Source organism: Oncorhynchus clarkii, chromosome 4 (assembly GCF_045791955.1).
Source record: "Oncorhynchus clarkii lewisi isolate Uvic-CL-2024 chromosome 4, UVic_Ocla_1.0, whole genome shotgun sequence".
Lineage (NCBI taxonomy): Eukaryota > Metazoa > Chordata > Actinopteri > Salmoniformes > Salmonidae > Oncorhynchus > Oncorhynchus clarkii.
In genome coordinates this window covers 56,710,263-56,728,385 of record NC_092150.1, presented here as the reverse complement: position 1 = coordinate 56,728,385, position 18,123 = coordinate 56,710,263, and the positions used below count along the sequence as shown (strand labels likewise).

At 40.5% G+C, this 18,123-nt stretch overlaps 1 protein-coding gene across 1 annotated transcript; it reads right to left on the bottom strand.

The window, feature by feature from the left end:
- Positions 1-219: 219 nt before the first annotated feature.
- LOC139406973 (solute carrier family 35 member F6-like) lies at positions 220-14,492 on the bottom strand. Its single transcript, XM_071150193.1, has 6 exons — positions 14,292-14,492; positions 10,409-10,481; positions 10,068-10,239; positions 9,180-9,395; positions 5,540-5,650; positions 220-4,490 (listed from the first exon to the last, which is right to left on the bottom strand). The coding sequence occupies exons 1-6, from the start codon at positions 14,366-14,368 to the stop codon at positions 4,015-4,017; spliced, it is 1,125 nt and encodes a 374-aa protein (XP_071006294.1). The 5' UTR covers positions 14,369-14,492; the 3' UTR covers positions 220-4,014.
- Between the last annotated feature and the right edge of the window lie 3,631 nt (positions 14,493-18,123).

Genomic DNA, 18,123 nt, shown 5'->3' with positions numbered 1-18,123 from the left:
ACTAACGCTTTAAAATGATGAAACCTGGATACAGTATGGGATACAATCTTCCTAGAAGTGACCCAGGGTTGGAGGAACATGTCAAAATGCTACATTTTGGCACAATTTACTTAAAACAAAGGGACACAAAAAAAAGGCATTATTTTCATGGAACGACCCTCCTATTTCATCTCTAAGTATAATACAGCACAGAACTCAAGTGCTAATAACCTTTCCACATTTTTATTTAATTATTATTTATTTTAAAAAACATTTAACTGGAGCCAAGTTCAATACATCCAGTCAACATTGTTCACATGACACTTTAAAATCCCAAGCAAATGCACTTTTTAACTAGGACGTACAACATAAGTCTTACAAAAACCTACATAGGAATCTTGGTCCTGAGAACAGTTTCCATTCACTTACTGAGAGCTTGGTAGCCTGTTCAACTAACCTACTTAATCTATGGCTTAGCCTTAGGGGTAGTGCCAGCAATATTCACCCACGCTATCCATTGATAGAAAACTATGTACCAAGAAGCATGGGCTAGTAATAGACTTTATAACCATTTTCTTTTTTTTTTACATGTGATAATGTGTCAATGAATATATCCAGAACAATTGCAATTGTTTGATAATAAAACAGGGGAAAACCTCACAGGTAAAATCATGCAGGAAATATTGAATCACAGATCCCAAAGCACACTTATGGTAGTGACACTCACACAATATCAGTCATTATGCAACAAGTGTTCAGTGGGGAACATTTCAGCTAACTTTTAATTTGTGGTTTTTAATTTAAAGCCCTAAAAATGTACTAAAAGTCCAATGGCTGACATAGTATTTATGTTGTCACTAGTGACACATTAGTAAAATGTACATTGCAACAATGAAAAACATTTGAAAAAGCATGGAACCAACAGCCCACTGGTGCCATATGCAATATATTGTTCAAGTTACTACATGTCCATGATTTCACACCAGGGAAATCAGAAATAAGAGGTCAGTACAAATGCCAGGGCTGAACACAAGCCCATTTTCCCAATTGAAAAACAGCGGTGAGAGCCACCAAACCAAATGACACTGGCCAAGACCAAAACATTGAAATGAAATCAACTCAAAACGAGTGTATTACCATATCCCAGAATCCAATATTAGTTAAGTCTAAGAAACCATAGTAAACCCATATATACAGTGCCTTGCAAAAGTATTCATCCCCCTTGGCGTTGTCCCTATTTTGTTGCATTACAACCTGTAATTTAAATTGATTTTTATTTGGATTTCATGTAACAAAATCTTTCAAATTAGTGAAGTGAAAAAATATATATATATAAATAATAAAAAAACAAAAGTGGTGCATGCATTGTATTCACCCCTTTGCTATGAAGCCCCTAAATAAGATCTGGTGCAACCAATTACCTTCAGAAGTCACATTATTAGTTAAATAAAGTCCACCTATGTGCAATCTAAGTGTCACATGATCTTAGTATATATACACCTGTTCTGAAAGACCGCAGAGTCTGCGACACCACTAAGCAAGCGGTACCAACAAGCAAGCGGCACCATGAAGACCAAGGAGCTCTCCAAACAGGTCAGGGACAAAGTTGTGGAAAGTACAGATCAGGGTTGGGATTATAAAAAAATATCTGAAACTTTGAACATCCCACGGAGCACCATTAAATCTATTATTAAAAATGGAAAGAATATGGCACCACAACAAACCTGCCAAGAGAGGGCCGCCCACCAAAACTCACGGACCAGGCAAGGAGGGCATTAATCAGAGAGGCAACAAAGAGACCAAAGATAACCCTGAAGGAGTTGCAAAGCTCCACAGCGGATAACTTGAAAAAGAGATTGAAGAGGTTTCTAAAACTGTTTGAATGATGTCTGTGAGTATAACAGAGCTCATTTGGCAGGCGAAAACCTGAGAAAAATCCAACCAGGAAGTGGGATCTGAGGTTTGTAGTTTTTCAACTCAGCCCCTATTAAAGATAGTGGGATATTGGTTGTTGCACTTCTTACGGCTTCCACTAGATGTCAACTGTCTTTAGAAACTGGCTTGAGGATTCTACTATAAAGGAGTGGCTCATGAGACCTGTTTGGGTCAGTGGTCTGGCAGTGTCTCAGGCTCGTGACGCATGCTCCCGACAGAGTTACCTCTCATTCCAGTGCCTTTCTTCAGACATAGGAATTCTCAGGTTGGAAGCTTATTGATGTTTTATGTTAAAAACATCCTAAAGATTGATTCCATACATCGTTTGACTTGTTTCTACGACCTGTAACGGAACTTTTCGAGTTTTTGTCTGGACGAAGTGCTTGCGCCTCATGAAGATGGATTACTGGGCTGAACACGCTAACAACAAGTGGCTATTTGGACATAAATGATGGACTTTATGGAACAAATCAGTAATTTATTGTCGAACTGAGATTCCTGGGAGAGCCTTCTGATGAAGATCAAAGGTAAGTGAATATTTATGGTGTTATTTCTGACTTCTGTTGACTCCAAAATGGCGGATATTTCTCTGGCTGGATTGGGTTCTGAGCGCCATTCTCAGATTATGCTTTTTTTCTGTGAAGTTTTTTTAAAATCTGACACAGTGGTTGCATTAAGGAGAAGTCTATCTTATCAATGTTTTATGAGTATTTCTGCAAAATCACCAGATGTTTTGGAATCAAAACATTACTGCACGTAACGTGCCAATGTAAACTGAGATTTTTGGATATAAATATGCACATTATCGAACCAAACATACATGTATTGTGTAACATGATGTCCTATGAGTGTCATCTGATGAAGATCATCAAAGGTTAGTGATTCATTTGATCTATATTTCTGCTTTTTGTGACTCCAGGCTGGAAAAATGGCTGAGTTTTTTTTTGACTTGGCGGTGATCTAACAATCATATGTTGTGCTTACGCTGTAAAGCATTTTTGAAATCGGACACAATGGGTAGATTAACAAGAAGTTTCTTTCATTTGCTGTATTGGACTTGTTAATGTGTGAAAGTTACATATTTCTAAAAAATATTTTTTGAATTTTGCGCACTGCCTTTTCAGCGGAATGCTGTCGAGGGGTTCCGCTAGCTGAACGCCTGCCCTAGAAATGTTAAGCCGTACACTCCACAGAGCTGGGCTTTACAGAAGAGTGGCCAGAAAAATACCATTGCTTAGAGAAAAAAACTGTTTCAGTCTTCCAGAGATTTGAGACTGGGACGGAGGTTCACCTTCCAGCAGGACAATGACCCTAAGCATACTGCTAAAGCAACACTTGAGTGGTTAAGGGGAAACATTTAAATGTCTTGGAATGGCCTAGTCATAGCACAGACCTCAATCCAATTGAGAATCTGTGGTATCACTTAAAGATTGCTGTACACCAGTGGAACCCATCCAACTTGAAGGAGCTGGAGCAGTTTTGCCTTGAAAAATGGGCAAAAATCCCAGTGGCTAGATGTGCCAAGCTTATAGAGACATACCCCAAAAGACTTGCTGCAAAAGGTGGCTCTACAAAGTATTGACTTTGGGGGGGTGAATAGTTATGTACGCTCAAGTTCTGTTTTTTGTCTTATTTCTTGTTTGTTTCACCAAAAATATTTTGCATCTTCAAAGGGTTAGGCATGTTGTGTAATTCAAATGATACAAACCCCCCCAAAATCTATTTTAATTCCAGGTTGTAAGGCAACAAAATAGGAAAAATGCCAAGGGGGATGAATACTTTTGCAAGCTACTGTATCAATGACCACAGTAGCACACTCTATCAAACAATGTTATGGTTAACCTTTTGGGGATGTATAAGATGCCTGCCACCACTGACACATTTAACCCATGCTGCAGCAAGCCTTGAGGAGGGCTAGTCCAAGATCCTATCAATATATGTCACCTGGAATTTACAACCAGGCGTTAAAAGTTTTAAAGATATTGTCATGTAGTTGTCTATGTCACACACGCATGGTGTGGAGTACGACAGAGTAATGTTATCTACATGTCATACACACACACACTTTCAGCATGTTGTGGGGTCATCATATCAGGTCAGTTAGCCCTCTTCCTGCACCCTTCCCTCGTCCAGCAATCTCGTCCTCTCCACTGGGTTGACTTCTTCCTCCTCCACACTGGCGCAGCACAGAATCCTTGCTAGCACGGGGCGATGAAGCCCATTATACAGTGCCGCACCCACCAACAGCACAATGAAACCCAACACCTGTAACCCATGGAACTGCTCCCAGCCCAGAGCCAGACTGACCACCCAGATGACCACAGTGCGCAGGCTGTCCAGCACCATGCGCGTGGTGGCACTGATCTCCTTGGTGACAGAGATGCCGGCAAAGTTGAAGAAGGCGATGGACACTGTATTACCGAGCAACGCCAGGATGATCATGGGGTTGTGACTGATCTGGCAGAAGGCGTCCAGCGCGTCCTCAAGGACATGGCGGGGGTTGTTGCTGAAGCTGCCCACCGGGATGTAGAAAAAGGGGATGAGGAGGAGCGAGAGGATGAAGAAGCCAAAGAACCCTGGAGAATGGAGAAGGGTGGAAATTAATGGAGGCAGGGTGAATTACTAAGGGATCGGTCAAAATGTACACAATTGTTACCTGGAAGAAAATGGAGGGTCGTGCTTTTTCAATTTCAGTTAGGGGGAGGGTTTAGTATAGTTTTTTTTTAGTCCAGGGGAGGGTCATGTAATTTATAAATCGATGAAATGTCATATTGCTCAGTGTTTGAGAATGTGTTGGTTATTATATCTCGATGTGTGCCCAAATGCTGCCCCTCATCCCTGATTCTCTGCTGGGCGCGCAATATCAAGTGCGCCTAGTGTGGCCTTAATCAAATGATCAATAGCCTATACTATAAACTTTAGGCCTAGGCTATACGAAGAGCATGCTCAGAAGGACAGGGCAAAGTTATATTTCTAAGAAAATGTACTTCCTCAGTTTTTGCACTGCTGGGATGGTGTATATAAAACTTGGCTACACTGATTACACACTACAATGGATAGGCATTCCCAATCATGAGCCCTGGCCTGCCCTGCTCTTGCTAATGTAAACCCTTTTTTGCTGTCTAACCAATGGCTATAATGTGTACAGTGACTCTTCGCCATGTAATGCTTATGAAATGAGTTTCTGCATATCTAAAGTTCTGGTCTGTCCTTTAAGTTGTAATTATTATTTCGGGTATAGGAGATGGGGACTTGTTTTTTTCCCAAGAGTTCAGGGAGAGCCAATATATTTTACTGAATGGAGGGCCATAACAAAAAAACATTCTCCAGACATCTGATTTTCTCCAGGTATCTCGCATTATAAATAATGTACAGTACATAATGATCTTCTACAAACATTAGCACCATCTCAAGTACGAAATGGAGACACTTTTCTCTGTTGAAATAAATTAACAGAAATGGTTAAATAGGTCATTAAGTACTACCTACACATCTGATTATTATGCTTGTGTTTCTTAAGAGTGTACAGCTTACAAACACCATTGTTACATTCTGTACATGGAGTTATACATTAACCAAATGCACACAGCCGTCCTATGTATACAGTATGTTCACTGTACCGTACCTTCAGTGCCCACTGCCCGTAAAGGATGAACATCATGCTTGTAGACAAACTTCTCCTCCAGAACCATCTGGACAGCAGCAATGACCTGGGCCATGATGATCAGAAGGTCACCTTAGGGTTAGAAGAGATGGGTAAGGCCTTTGCACGGCAGTTCCTCATTGGACATTTATTTTAACAAGATGTTGCTGGTGTGGGAAAACCAGTCTCTGTAGAAGCAAAATCTAAATAATGAAAAGTCAATAGACTCCAACTCAAGTCATTAGCCCTGTTTGAATACCATTCAAATGTATCCTTCCCATTTTCCTTGAGGTAATCACTGATCAGATGTGACTGGACTGGTGAAATAACTGCTCTGTTAAGCCTGCTTTCAACTATCCAATCATAAGTTAGATCCATAATTAATTCAAGTGAGGAAGGAGGGAAAGATATATTCTAAGACAGTTGTTGGTAAACACTGTTCTAAGAGTATTTGAACAGGGCCCTCCCTACCTTTGTCACTGTAAGTGCCCACTCATTATCCTCTTAACAATGAGTATGTTAACATGCACAGTAATAATGTAAGATTAAACTGATTATGGCAGTAGGCAGAGTAGGGCTGACACCATTTAGTTGACTGGTCGATTGTTTGATCAAGATTTGTTTTTAGTCGAGCAGCGGCAAATAAATAAATACATATATATACACACACACATACCGTGGAGAGAACAAGTATTTGATACACTGCCGATTTTGCAGGTTTTCCTACTTGTAATTTTTATCATAGGTACACTTCAACTGTGAGAGACGGAATCTAAAACAAAAATCCAGAAAATCACATTGTATGATTTTTTTAAAGTAATTAATTAGCATTTTATTGCATGACATAAGAATTTGATACATCAGAAAAGCAGAACTTAATATTTGGTACAGAAACCTTTGTTTGCAATTACAGAGATCATACGTATCCTGTAGTTCTTGACCAGGTTTGCATACACTGCAGCAGGGATTTTGGCCCACTCCTCCATACAGACCTTCTCCAGATCCTTCAGGTTTCGGGGCTGTCGCTGGGCAATATGGACTTTCAGCTCCCTCCAAAGATTTTCTATTGGGTTCAGGTCTGGAGACTGGCTAGGCCACTCCAGGACCTTGAGATGCTTCTTACGGAGCCACTCCTTAGTTGCCCTGGCTGTGTGTTTCGGGTTGTTGTCATGCTGGAAGACCCAGCCACGACCCATCTTCAATGTTCTTACTGAGGGAAGGAGGTTGTTGGCCAAGATCTCGCGATACATGGCCCCATCCATCCTCCCTTCAATACAGTGCAGTCGTCCTGTCCCCTTTGCAGAAAAGCATCCCCAAAGAATGATGTTTCCACCTCCATGCTTCACAGTTGGGATGGTGTTCTTGGGGTTGTATTCATCCTTCTTCTTCCTCCAAACACGGCGAGTGGAGTTTAGACCAAAAAGCTCCATTTGTCTCATCAGACCACATGACCTTCTCCCATTCCTCCTCTGGATCATCCAGATGGTCATTGGCAAACTTCAGACGGGCCTGGACATGTGCTGGCTTTAGCAGGGGGACCTTGCGTGTGCTGTAAGACTTTAATCCATGACGGCGTAGTGTTACTAATGGTTTTCTTTGAGCCTGTGGTCCCAGCTCTCTTCAGGTCATTGACCAGGTCCTACCGTGTAGTTCTTGGCTGATCCCTCACCTTCCTCATGATCATTGATGCCCCACGAGTTGAGATCTTGCATGGAGCCCCAGACCGAGGGTGATTGACCGTCATCTTGAACTTCTTCCATTTTCTAATAATTGTGCCAACAGTTGTTGCCTTCTCACCAAGCTGTTGCCTATTGTCCTGTAGCCCATCCCAGCCTTGTGTAGGTCTACAATTTTATCCCTGATGTCCTTACACAGCTCTCTGGTCTTGGCCATTGTGGAGAGGTTGGAGTCTGTATGATTGACTGTGTGGACAGGTGTCTTTTCTACAGGTAACGAGTTCAAACAGGTGCAGTTAATATAGGTAATGAGTGGAGAACAGGAGGGGTTCTTAAAGAAAAACTAACAGGTCTGTGAGAGCCAGAATTCTTACTGGTTGGTAGGTGATCAAATACTTGTCATGCAATAAAATGCAAATGAATTACTTAAAAATCATACAATGTGATTTTCTGGATTTTGTTTTAGATTCCGTCTCTCATAGTTGAAGTGTACCTATGATTAAAAAAATTACAGACCTCTACATGCTTTGTAAGTAGGAAAACCTGCAAAATCGTCAGTGTATCAAATACTTGTTTTCCCCACTGTGTGTGTGTGTGTATGTATGTATGTATGTATATAAATGTGTGTGATATATATATATATATATATACACACACACACACACACACACACACACACACGGGCAAAAAAGTATTTAGTTAGCCACCAATTGTGCAAGTTCTCCCACTTAAAGATGAGAGAGGCCTGTAATTTTCATCATAGGTACACTTCAACTATGACAGACAAAATGAGAGAAAAAAATCCAGAAAATCACATTGTAGGATTTTTTATGAATTTATTTGCAACTTATGGCGGAGCGCACAACCAAGGCTACACTTGTGAGGAAAAGTTTTCGGTTTATTTTATTTATGAGTTGTCAATTTATTTATTTATTGTCTTTTGTTTGGAGCGCTCCTGTCAATCTTGAGTAAGGACACGCACCTGATTACGCATGGCCTTGGGCCTACGCTACCTGGTCTGCGCACAAATGTAGGTTTATAAATGTGCCCATTTGGCAATCTGATACTATTTCTGATTGTCTTAACTCACCATCACCGTGGAGTCATTTTCTCTTCGCCTCAAAAAGCAAGTCAACTAAGTCTATTTTTACATGAGAATGACAATAGTTCCTCAACGTAGCCTATTTGAAAATGCTCTCCCTTTTGATAACCACTCAGCATGAAAGGGGAAAAAATGTTATGTTCTGATCTGGTAGAAATTTCATAAAAAAGGCCTATATATATCTTATATCTTGTACAAATAGCCTACAGCTGTGTCTCTGTCCGGAGCTCACTGGAGCAGGAAACTAAGGGCCCAGAATATTTCATACAATGTTGCAAGTTTGCTAGCATGAGCTTCAGGCCGGACCCAAGTTAATAGTTGACACAATGTTCAAGTTCCTTGCAGACAGGCCATGCATAGCCAATGTGATTTATAGGATATTTTATACCTGTGCAATGTTTTTATTTGTTGGCTTGATGTAGGCAATTTTTTACATGTATTTGATCTGCGCACATCCCACAAAAGCTTTCTTCTTTTGCACAAGTATATTGAGTTTGGAAACTGGATGTATTCATCTTAGAGATAGTTTTCACATACAAACTTCATATGTCTGAACTCCAACTCAAATAGGCTTCACAAAAATAACCTGTTCGCTGTGGTAGAATGTTTATTGTGATTGGTGATTTTCTGCATTTATCAAAGTCCCATCAGGTAGCCTGTTTTTCGATGTGCCCATGTAAACAGGATTAAGGAAATTGTTCTTCTTGCAAAGCATGTAAACATTTAAAATCAAACTATTATATTAATCTGACTATTCACAATAATTGTATTATTGTGTGAATGAAACCATACTCATTGTGTTCTACAAGTATCCACTTCCAACCCACCATTCTCTCAACCTTACCAGTGATGACCTCGCTAAGTTTGTGAGAGTCGTTCTTGTGTCCGCTCATGAAGTCAGCCAGGCCCACCACTATCAACCCCAGGATAGTGATGAGGATGCCTGTCCACTGACTGGCTACCAGGCGGCGCCCTAGGAAGGCCACCGAGAGCAGGCCTGTGAAGATTATCACTGCCCCGCGCAACATCTGGAAGCTGGAGGCGCTCGTCATGTTCAGAGCTGGGGAAGAGAGTCACAGAGGGCCACAGACAGAGCTTGGTTCAAATAGGGCAGCAGGTATCCTAGCGGTTAATAGTGCTGTGCCAATAACCGAAACATTACTGGTTCAAATCCCTGAGCCGACTAGGTGAAAGGCACTAACACTAAGTCGCTCTGGACAAGAGTGTCTGCTAAATGACTAGAATGTAAATAGGATTTCTTGTTTCAATATGTATGCCCGGAGTGGCAAATGGACAGCAGTTGCACTTGGGACTATTCAATTGGTTCAACTGGCAATTAGTTCCAGGCAAAAGAAAGCAAATACTATTTGAACCCAGGTCTGCAGGCAGTCAGCACAAACTTTCATTATGACAATCTAGAGTTCTCAGATATTGTGTTCCAGTTCCTTAATAAAATTGAGGATTCATCACAGGAACTTCAAGTTCAATGGAAAAATGTGTTTAATTGTGTCCCTGACCATAATGTTACAGATAATTTTTACTTCCTTGCAGTTTACTTTTGAAGAATAGAACTTGGAAGCGCTTTTCGGTGTGAATTGTCACGTTAAAATATTTGATGTAAGGTACGAGGGAATTAAATGGCGGCTCAAGCAACGAGCAACATGCCCAGAAACCCTGGAGCGCACTGCAATACCAAATGAAGATAAATATCCTGGATGTAGGGGTCACGTACCAACATACATGATGGAGGTCGCAGTCATGTCACAGAGGGCAGGGGAAAGGAAAAGGAGGGGGTTGAAGCTCTGGCCCGTGTTCATCTTGGGCTCTGGTCTCCGTCTGTCATGACAAAGCAGCATGTGGAAGACAGCCAGACAACTGAGCTCCCCCAGGAACATCCCTACGGCCTAGAGAGGGGAGGCAGAGGGGTAGAAAGAGAGAGAGGGGAGGCAGGAGTGACAGACACTGAGCAATAAAAAATAACTGACATTTAATCCATCCAAAATGTTGATAGAGACAAGTGATTAATTTAGGTCTTAGCTTACACACTATGTATTTTTATTTGAAAGACTGTACCTGTACAAATGGGTGGGCGAATGCGTGTTCAGGGGAGTCTTTACAACCCTTTGCGGAGAACATGTCAGCCCATCTGGAGGAGAAGAGAATGTTGATTAAGTTTGCTCAAGAATGTCACACCAAGTCTCCCGAGTGGCGCAGCGGTCTAAGGCACTGCATCGCAGTGGCCAGACGGGAGCCACTCCTCAATAAAAGGCACATGACAGCCCACTTGGAGTTTGCCTAAAGGCCTCTCAGACTGAGAAACAAGATTCTCTGGTCTGATGAAACCAAGATGGAACTCTTTGTCCTGAATGCCAAGCGTCACGTCTGGAGGAAACCTGGCACCATCTCTACGGTGAAGCATGGTGATGGCAGCATCATGCTGTGGGGATGTTTTTCAGCGGCAGGGACTGGGAGACTAGTCAGGATTGAGAGAAAGATGAACGGAGCGAAGTACAGAGAGATCCTTGATGAAAACTTGCTCCAGAGTGCTCAGGACCTCAGCGACCGTTCACCTTCCAATCCCTGATAATCCCTGATAATTATGGGGTATTGTGTGTAGATTGATGAGGAAAAAAACATAATTTAATCAATTTTAGAATAAGGCTGTAATTTAAGAAAATGTGGAAAAATGCAAGGGATCTGAATTCTTTACGAATGCATTGTACATACAGAAATCTTGACTTTTCACATTTTGTTTCGTTACAGCCTTATTCTAAAATGGATCAAATTATTTTCCTCCCCTAATCAATCTACATACAATACCTCATAATGATGAAGCAAAAACAGTTGGATTTTTTTATATAGTTATTTTATAAAAAATAAACTGACACATTTACATAAGTATTCAGACCCTTAAACAAATACTTTGTTAAAGCACAGGGTAGGCTGTCATTGTAAATAATAATTTGTTCTTAACTGACTTGCCTAGTTAAGTAAAGTTTTTTTTTTAAAATGGAAATAACATTTAGAAAAACTTGATATGATATGCGTTTCAAGGCTATGGATGAGAAAGTTAACTTAACATTTCCAAATGTTTGTCAGTTGTTTGCTGCTTTGTGATCTATTAACAGCAAGGGTTGCATTAAATAGGCTCTATTTTTTTACTGATGCATTTAGCAATATTCAATTAATACGCACAAAAGCATTCACTGTGAAAGTTGATAAGCTATATATGAATGGCCTACATGCAGCCTATGTGCAGCACTTAGTTCAATTTATCGAATCAGTTATTGCTTTCTTGTGCCAACCGCGAGCAACACCTGTCTAACTCAGACATAAAAAAAACAGTAGGTTATTCTATCTGTAATTGTTACACTCCTGCCATGTAGAAATGACTGACATAGCAGATTTGGACGTGACTAAAAATACAAATGTGGTATTTTGTGCTTGTGCACATAATTACATTACCCGTCCTCCCCCAGTAAGACTAATCCCATCCAAATAGGGCATATCATATCAGACAGCAAAATGGATGCAGAAGACATGACAAATAAACTTGAAACGGGGGAATGTTTACTCATTGCTCAGGAGGTAAAGGGGAAGTCAGATGTGTGGAATACATTTGTCTTGCTGTGGAAAATACTGGAGATCAATAAAAAGGTGAGGAGCAAGCTCTATGTGCATATTATGTGTGCCAAACAGGTGCTGTATAGATTACAATATAATTTCTGACCATTTGGAATAATGTAAAGACTAAATTAATTCTAAGCATACCAGAGTTTGTTCAAGCCTTTATTACAGCAAAGACTAAAAACAGTCACATTCATTTGCGAATACAATTTCCAAAATAGAACTGTTTATTTATTGATTAAGCACATTTTTCAAAGGCTCGCTTTGTTTTATTTTAAAACTAAAATGCTTGATTGAATTTCAAATCATGAATGACTCGAATGCTGTATGACATGAACAAATTAATGATTGATACAGTAGCCTATATAAGTATTGAAACATAGGCCTAAGTAAGTTTTACAGTATTAAGACTAAACAGGATGTGCTTTTAGGCCTACAGCTCAGTGGTGGTTATACGAGGCTGCTATACTAAGCCTACTAATTATAATTACACTATTTATAATAATAATAGTAATAATAACAATAAGAAGATCAAGAAAAAGGAGCGCGTTTATAAATATAATTTTTCTGACAATTTGGAACAGCCTAATAAACAAATCATCATTGTTTTTTGTCAGATGTCTAGCCTGCATTTTCCGTACTTGACGCCCAAGTGCTTAGCTTTCAAATAGCTAAAAGCGAACTAGTTGGAGAGTGTGTGTGTGTGTGTGTACTTCTGTTTGTACCACCGCATGGTAAAATGACGCATGAGTTGAAAATATTGAACGCATGCGGTACACAGAATGCACCACAGCCTAGTGCGGTACCCCCAACAATGCGTTACTGACTGCTCCATTGACAACTCCGACGTCCGCCGGAGTTTGATGCATCAGGTGGACATGAGTCATCAGTCTCGTCTCTGCTCCACACACACCGAACAGATTCCGATACGCTGTTTTGAGTTTTTATGCAACTTGGTGAATTGATTTATTAATATATATATATTTTTTGGTTTTATAATTATGTCCCCCCCCCCCCCCCCACACACTTCTAAAAGCAAAGTTGCGCCCCTGCAGAAACTGAACATCGAGCTCACAGAAAAATGGAATTCAAATGATTTTATAGATGTCGTTTAAAAATTTAAAAATACCCAACACTTCTGTTAATCGGTCAGCACTAGCACCTATTGGCTTTTATAGTCCAATAGGCCTAATCAGTAGAGGCATGACTGGCATGTGAGTGTTCTCCTTGCTGATTCAATAGAAGGGATGTAGTAGTCACAGTGCCACACAAAGTGATGATGCCGCCTTTTCCCTCACACATCAGCAGATTGAGCTCCATATCACAAATATGCCCGATTGAGTCACTGGTTTATTGACAAAAGTTAGCTCTTGATCTGAACACATTTGACATTCACACACTGCCAAGTCTTTAACACAGTTGGTCAAATCAACTCAAAGGGTCTTCACAAATTACCCTTAAAAATAAATAAAATCAATTCTACACAACACGCAACTGTTCTCAGCTCAAGATAACATTCTCCTCAGTGAAGCGCAGACAGTGAAGGGTTTGGTTTCAGGTGACTGCCCTGGTAAGAAGTACCAAAAAGTGGATGAAACTTGATCTCTCTATTTGCTACATTGACTCATTTCACTGAGCAAGAGCAACCATGTGTAACATACAGTATCCATACTGAGGGACTTTTGCCAGACTAGACCACATCTTTGACAAAATGTTAAAGTTGATTAGGTGTCATTTCCACATGACATAAAAAAGCAGAGTAGCAGAACTACCACCTGTAACCCCAATCCACATCCTATTTTGCATGACAGCAAAATAAGTTAAACTGCTGTAATTTACAGAAGTCAATTTAGAGTCGTGTCTGTTTTGTGGCACAAAGCCAGTGATTTGCTGAGACAGCAGTGTCCTGCATTTCATGACATGACAAGACATGAATCAACAGTGACGCAAGGCAAATGTGAAAGGTTTCCTTGTCTGGCATTTTGTCTAATGTCTAGCAATTTCCCCATTTCAAATGTAATCATACATTACATTGACAGCTGTAATTAAACGTACAGAATATCGTTATCAACCATGCTTGATTGTATGAAAAGGTATTTACAAAGATGGTGGAAATATTTACTTTCCCAAATTAAAGATACCATGAATCGCCAATTTAGACAACTGTTGATACAAATATATTGAGGAACAACTCTGTTTACCAGGAATAGTGCAATAAACATGAACATTTCAGCCCGAATCTTGATGGTCTAACACGCATTACATTCGCGTTGGCTACATTGTAAACACGGTGTCATCAATGGACAACATAACTGAAGCGTTCACTTACTTTGCTGATAGCGTGTTGATAGAGCCGGTTGTGAGCATAAGACCCGCAAGAAAGAGTTGATACTTTGTCCAAGCCATGTTGGACGTGCGAGGATATAATATACAATAACTAGAAACTTTGTTTCAAACCCAGCAAGATGTTTACCAGCAACCGTGTGCACTCTATCTGCCTACAAAAATTCAATCACATGACTTTGAGTGTCAGCTGACTGAGTGCGCACAAGCAGTGAAAGGATGGTTTCTGGCTGGTGGGGCATTTTGGCCCTGAATGATGCCTGAAATGCAACCATGTCTCCTACGGAGTAGGTTACTTTTTGAAGACACGGACTGCTTCTGTATGTGTATACTGTTTAATACAACGTAAAAAAGGCTTGTATTGAACACACATGCTGGCAAAAAAATGTCCAGGCTTCTGCCTCCCTGTGACAATCAAGCCCCTCCTATGTCACTGCTCAACATTAACATTACACCACATCTCCCTTTCTGAAGAACAAAGGGTATATTACCTTTGTTCCAGCAGGTCATAAGGGGATTTATTCTGCCCTTATAAACCAGACCTGTTCCTAACTTTGAGCCTGTTTCTTATACTGAAGTCTATAAAGCACTAAAGGCAATAAACACTAAAAAGTCTGCAGGTCCAGACAACCTGGACCCCTACCTCTTAAAGATAGTAGCTGGTATTATTACTGAACCTGTGGCTCACATTTTCAACTTGAGTCTCTAGACCAATTCCATAGCCAGCATTTGGAAATCAGCTTATGTCCTCCCACTGCTAAAGGGTGGAGATCACTCAGATGCTAATAACCATCGTCCTCTCTCTAAACTCCCTATCCTGGCCAAGGTCTATGAATCCGTAGTGAACTCACAGTTAAAAAAACGTATTGAAAAGAACATACTGAGCGGGGTTCATTCTGGCTTTAGATCAAGGCACAGCACCATAACTGCAGCTATGGCAGTGGCAAACAACATCATTAATGCACTTGATAAAAAGCAACGTTGTGCTGCTCTGTTTGTGGATTTATCAAAGGCCTTTGATTCAGTTGACCATGAATTGTTGCTAGCGAGACTCAGAAACATTGGTCTCAGTGAAGGGGCAGTAAATTGGTTTAGGAACTATCTTTCTGACAGAACACAATGTGTATATACGGACAATCACAGTCTAGCTTTCTTGAGATTAACGGAGGTGTGCCCCAGGGTTCCATTTTAGCTCCTGTGTTGTTCTCAGTTTTCATTAATGATTTGGGAAATGGGATGCAACCAGCAAAGTTACATCTATATGCAGATGATACAGTTATATATGTGCTCCTTTTCTGGTTCAGGCTGTTGAAGAGGTCCAGACTGCTTTTCAGTCACTGCAGGCCTCCCTTTATGGTCTCAAACTGGTCTTGAATGTACAAACAACTAAATTCATGACCTTTACCAGAGCTAGAACTCTGCCAGAGAACGTTAGCATTGTCACATCTGGTGGCGTATCCATTGAAAAAGTGGCATTCTACAAATACTTACGTATTTGGTTGGATGACAAGTTGTCCTTTAAAGTTCATGTGGATAATCTTGTGACAAAGCTTAAATTGAAATTGGGTTTTATTTTCATAATAAGGCTTGGCTAGAAAGAAGCTTGTTCAGTCCACTTTCCTCTCTGTAATTGATTGTGGTGACTTGTTGTATATGCATGCAGCCTCCTCCGTCTTACAAACACTGGACTCTTTATCATGCATCCTACCGCTTTATTACAAATGCCAAGTCACTCACCCACCATTGTACCAAATGGTAGGTTGGACCTCACTTTATATGCACAGAAAGATACATTTGTATGTGTTCATCTACAAAGCCCTTTAGGGTAAACTCCCTCTTTACCTCTGTAGTCTGGTCTCCTTCACCACCAGCAGTTACCATACCTGGTCTGCTAGGTGGTTGCTACTTAAAGTCCACAGGACATTCACAGTATTAGGCAAGACTGCCTTCTCTTCTTCTACACCAGACGCATGGAATAGTCTACAATCCATGCTTCAACTAGATATGTTAGTGCCACTGAATTAATTTAAAATACTGATGGAAACTGTTACAGAGGAGTGTAAATGCTTTTTTTTTAAGGCTGGATCATGTTGTTGTATCGTTGTATGTTTTAATTATGTAATTAATTGATTGTTGCTGCCTTCTTGGCCAGGTTTCCCTTGAAAAAGAGACTCTGGGTCTCAATGGGCATTTCCTGGTCAAATAAAGGTTAAATAAAATAAATTCCACAAGTTACCACTGGCTAAATCTATGACATTAAAATGCCTATTTACTCTGTTCCATCTGACTGTGCAATCCACTGTCTCATCAACACAGGCAGGGAAATTATAAACTTGATCTCCACTATAAAAAGCATCTAGACATCTGACATTTATTTTAGACTAACATTTAGTTTTCAACAGCAGAGATTTGTATAAACATTGCTGTCTGTCTCTCCGATATTTGCAACATTGTTTCAATATTCAAATTTGATCTCCAACTTTCCCATAGTAATAAACGTGTAGGGGTCGGTAGCCGGGATGAGAGAGAGAGACAGGCAGGGTTTCTCAGCCAGTCAAAATCATGAATCAGCTGGCATTATTTTATGGATATATACAAATAAATGTCACTTGAAAAAAGGGAAAATGAAACAAAGCGCAGCTAGTTTGCAGTCTTTCCAGCTTTCGTTTGAAGTTATTGTGTTAGCTGTGTTGTTGGCTAGCTCCTCTGTCGCAAGAGGGCACATGTTCTATGCCAGGCAAAATCGTGACTCATTAGCTCATTGTTATGGATGTCTCCAAATAAATGTCACTAGATAACATCTTAAACAAATGCAGCTACTGTTGTTATTCTGTCTGCACTGTTTGTCGTGACTGTAAATTAGCCGTAGTTGGCTAGCTAAGAACATTGCCAACCAGTATGGCAATAGAACATTTAGAACAAACGACTGGGTCGCATCCATAGATTCAAAACAAAAAGACTGAAAGACTGGGTCACGGCTCTGGTAACCGAACCAATAGAACGAACGACCAGCCGGCTTGGGTAGCAACCATAGATTTTTTTGGGGACTATATCTTGTGGAAGTCCTTAAGCCATTTTGCCACAACTTTGGAAGTATGATTGGGGTCATTGTCCATTTGCACGACCCATTTGCGACCAAGCTTTAACTTCCTGACTGATGTCTTGAGATGTTGCTTCAATATATACACATAATTTTCCATCCTCATGATGCCATCTATTTTGTGAAGTGCACCAGTCCCTCCTGCAGCAAAGCACCCCCACAACATGATGCTGCTACCCCCGTGCTTAACGGTTGGGATGATGTTCTTCGGCTTGCAAGCCTTCCCCTTTTTCCTCCAAACATAACCATGGTTATTATGGCCAAACAGTTCTATTTTTGTTTCATCAGACATTTCCACAAAAAGTACGATCTTTATCCCCACGTGCAGTTGCAAACCGTAGTCTGCCTTTTTTATGGCGGTTTTGGAGCAGTGGCTTCATCCTTGCTGAGCGGCCTTTCAGGTTATGTCGATTATAGGACTCGTTTTACTGTGGATAAAAATACTTTTGTACCCGTTTCCTCCAGCATCTTCACAAGGTCCTTTGCTGCTGTTCTAGAATGGATTTGCACTTTTCAAACCAAAGTACGTTCATCTCTAGGAGACAGAACACGTCTCCTTCCTGAGCGGTATGATGGCTGCATGGTCCCATGTTGTCTATACTTGCATACAATTGTTTGTACAGATGAACGTGGTACCTTCAGGCATTTGGAAATTGCTCCCAAGGATGAACCAGATTTGTCTTCAAAAAACATTTCTGAGGTCTTAGCTGATTTCTTT

Bases quoted from the DNA above. Each gene is read 5' to 3' on its own strand.
- LOC139406973 (XM_071150193.1), bottom strand. From the start codon at position 14,368: ATGGCTTGGACAAAGTATCAACTCTTTCTTGCGGGTCTTATGCTCACA. The intron at 10,482-14,291 runs GTAAGTGAACGC...CTTCTCCTCCAG, and splicing joins ATCAACACGCTATCAGCAAA to ATGGGCTGACATGTTCTCCG. The intron at 9,396-10,067 runs GTACGTGACCCC...TCTCTTCCCCAG, and splicing joins GACCTCCATCATGTATGTTG to CTCTGAACATGACGAGCGCC.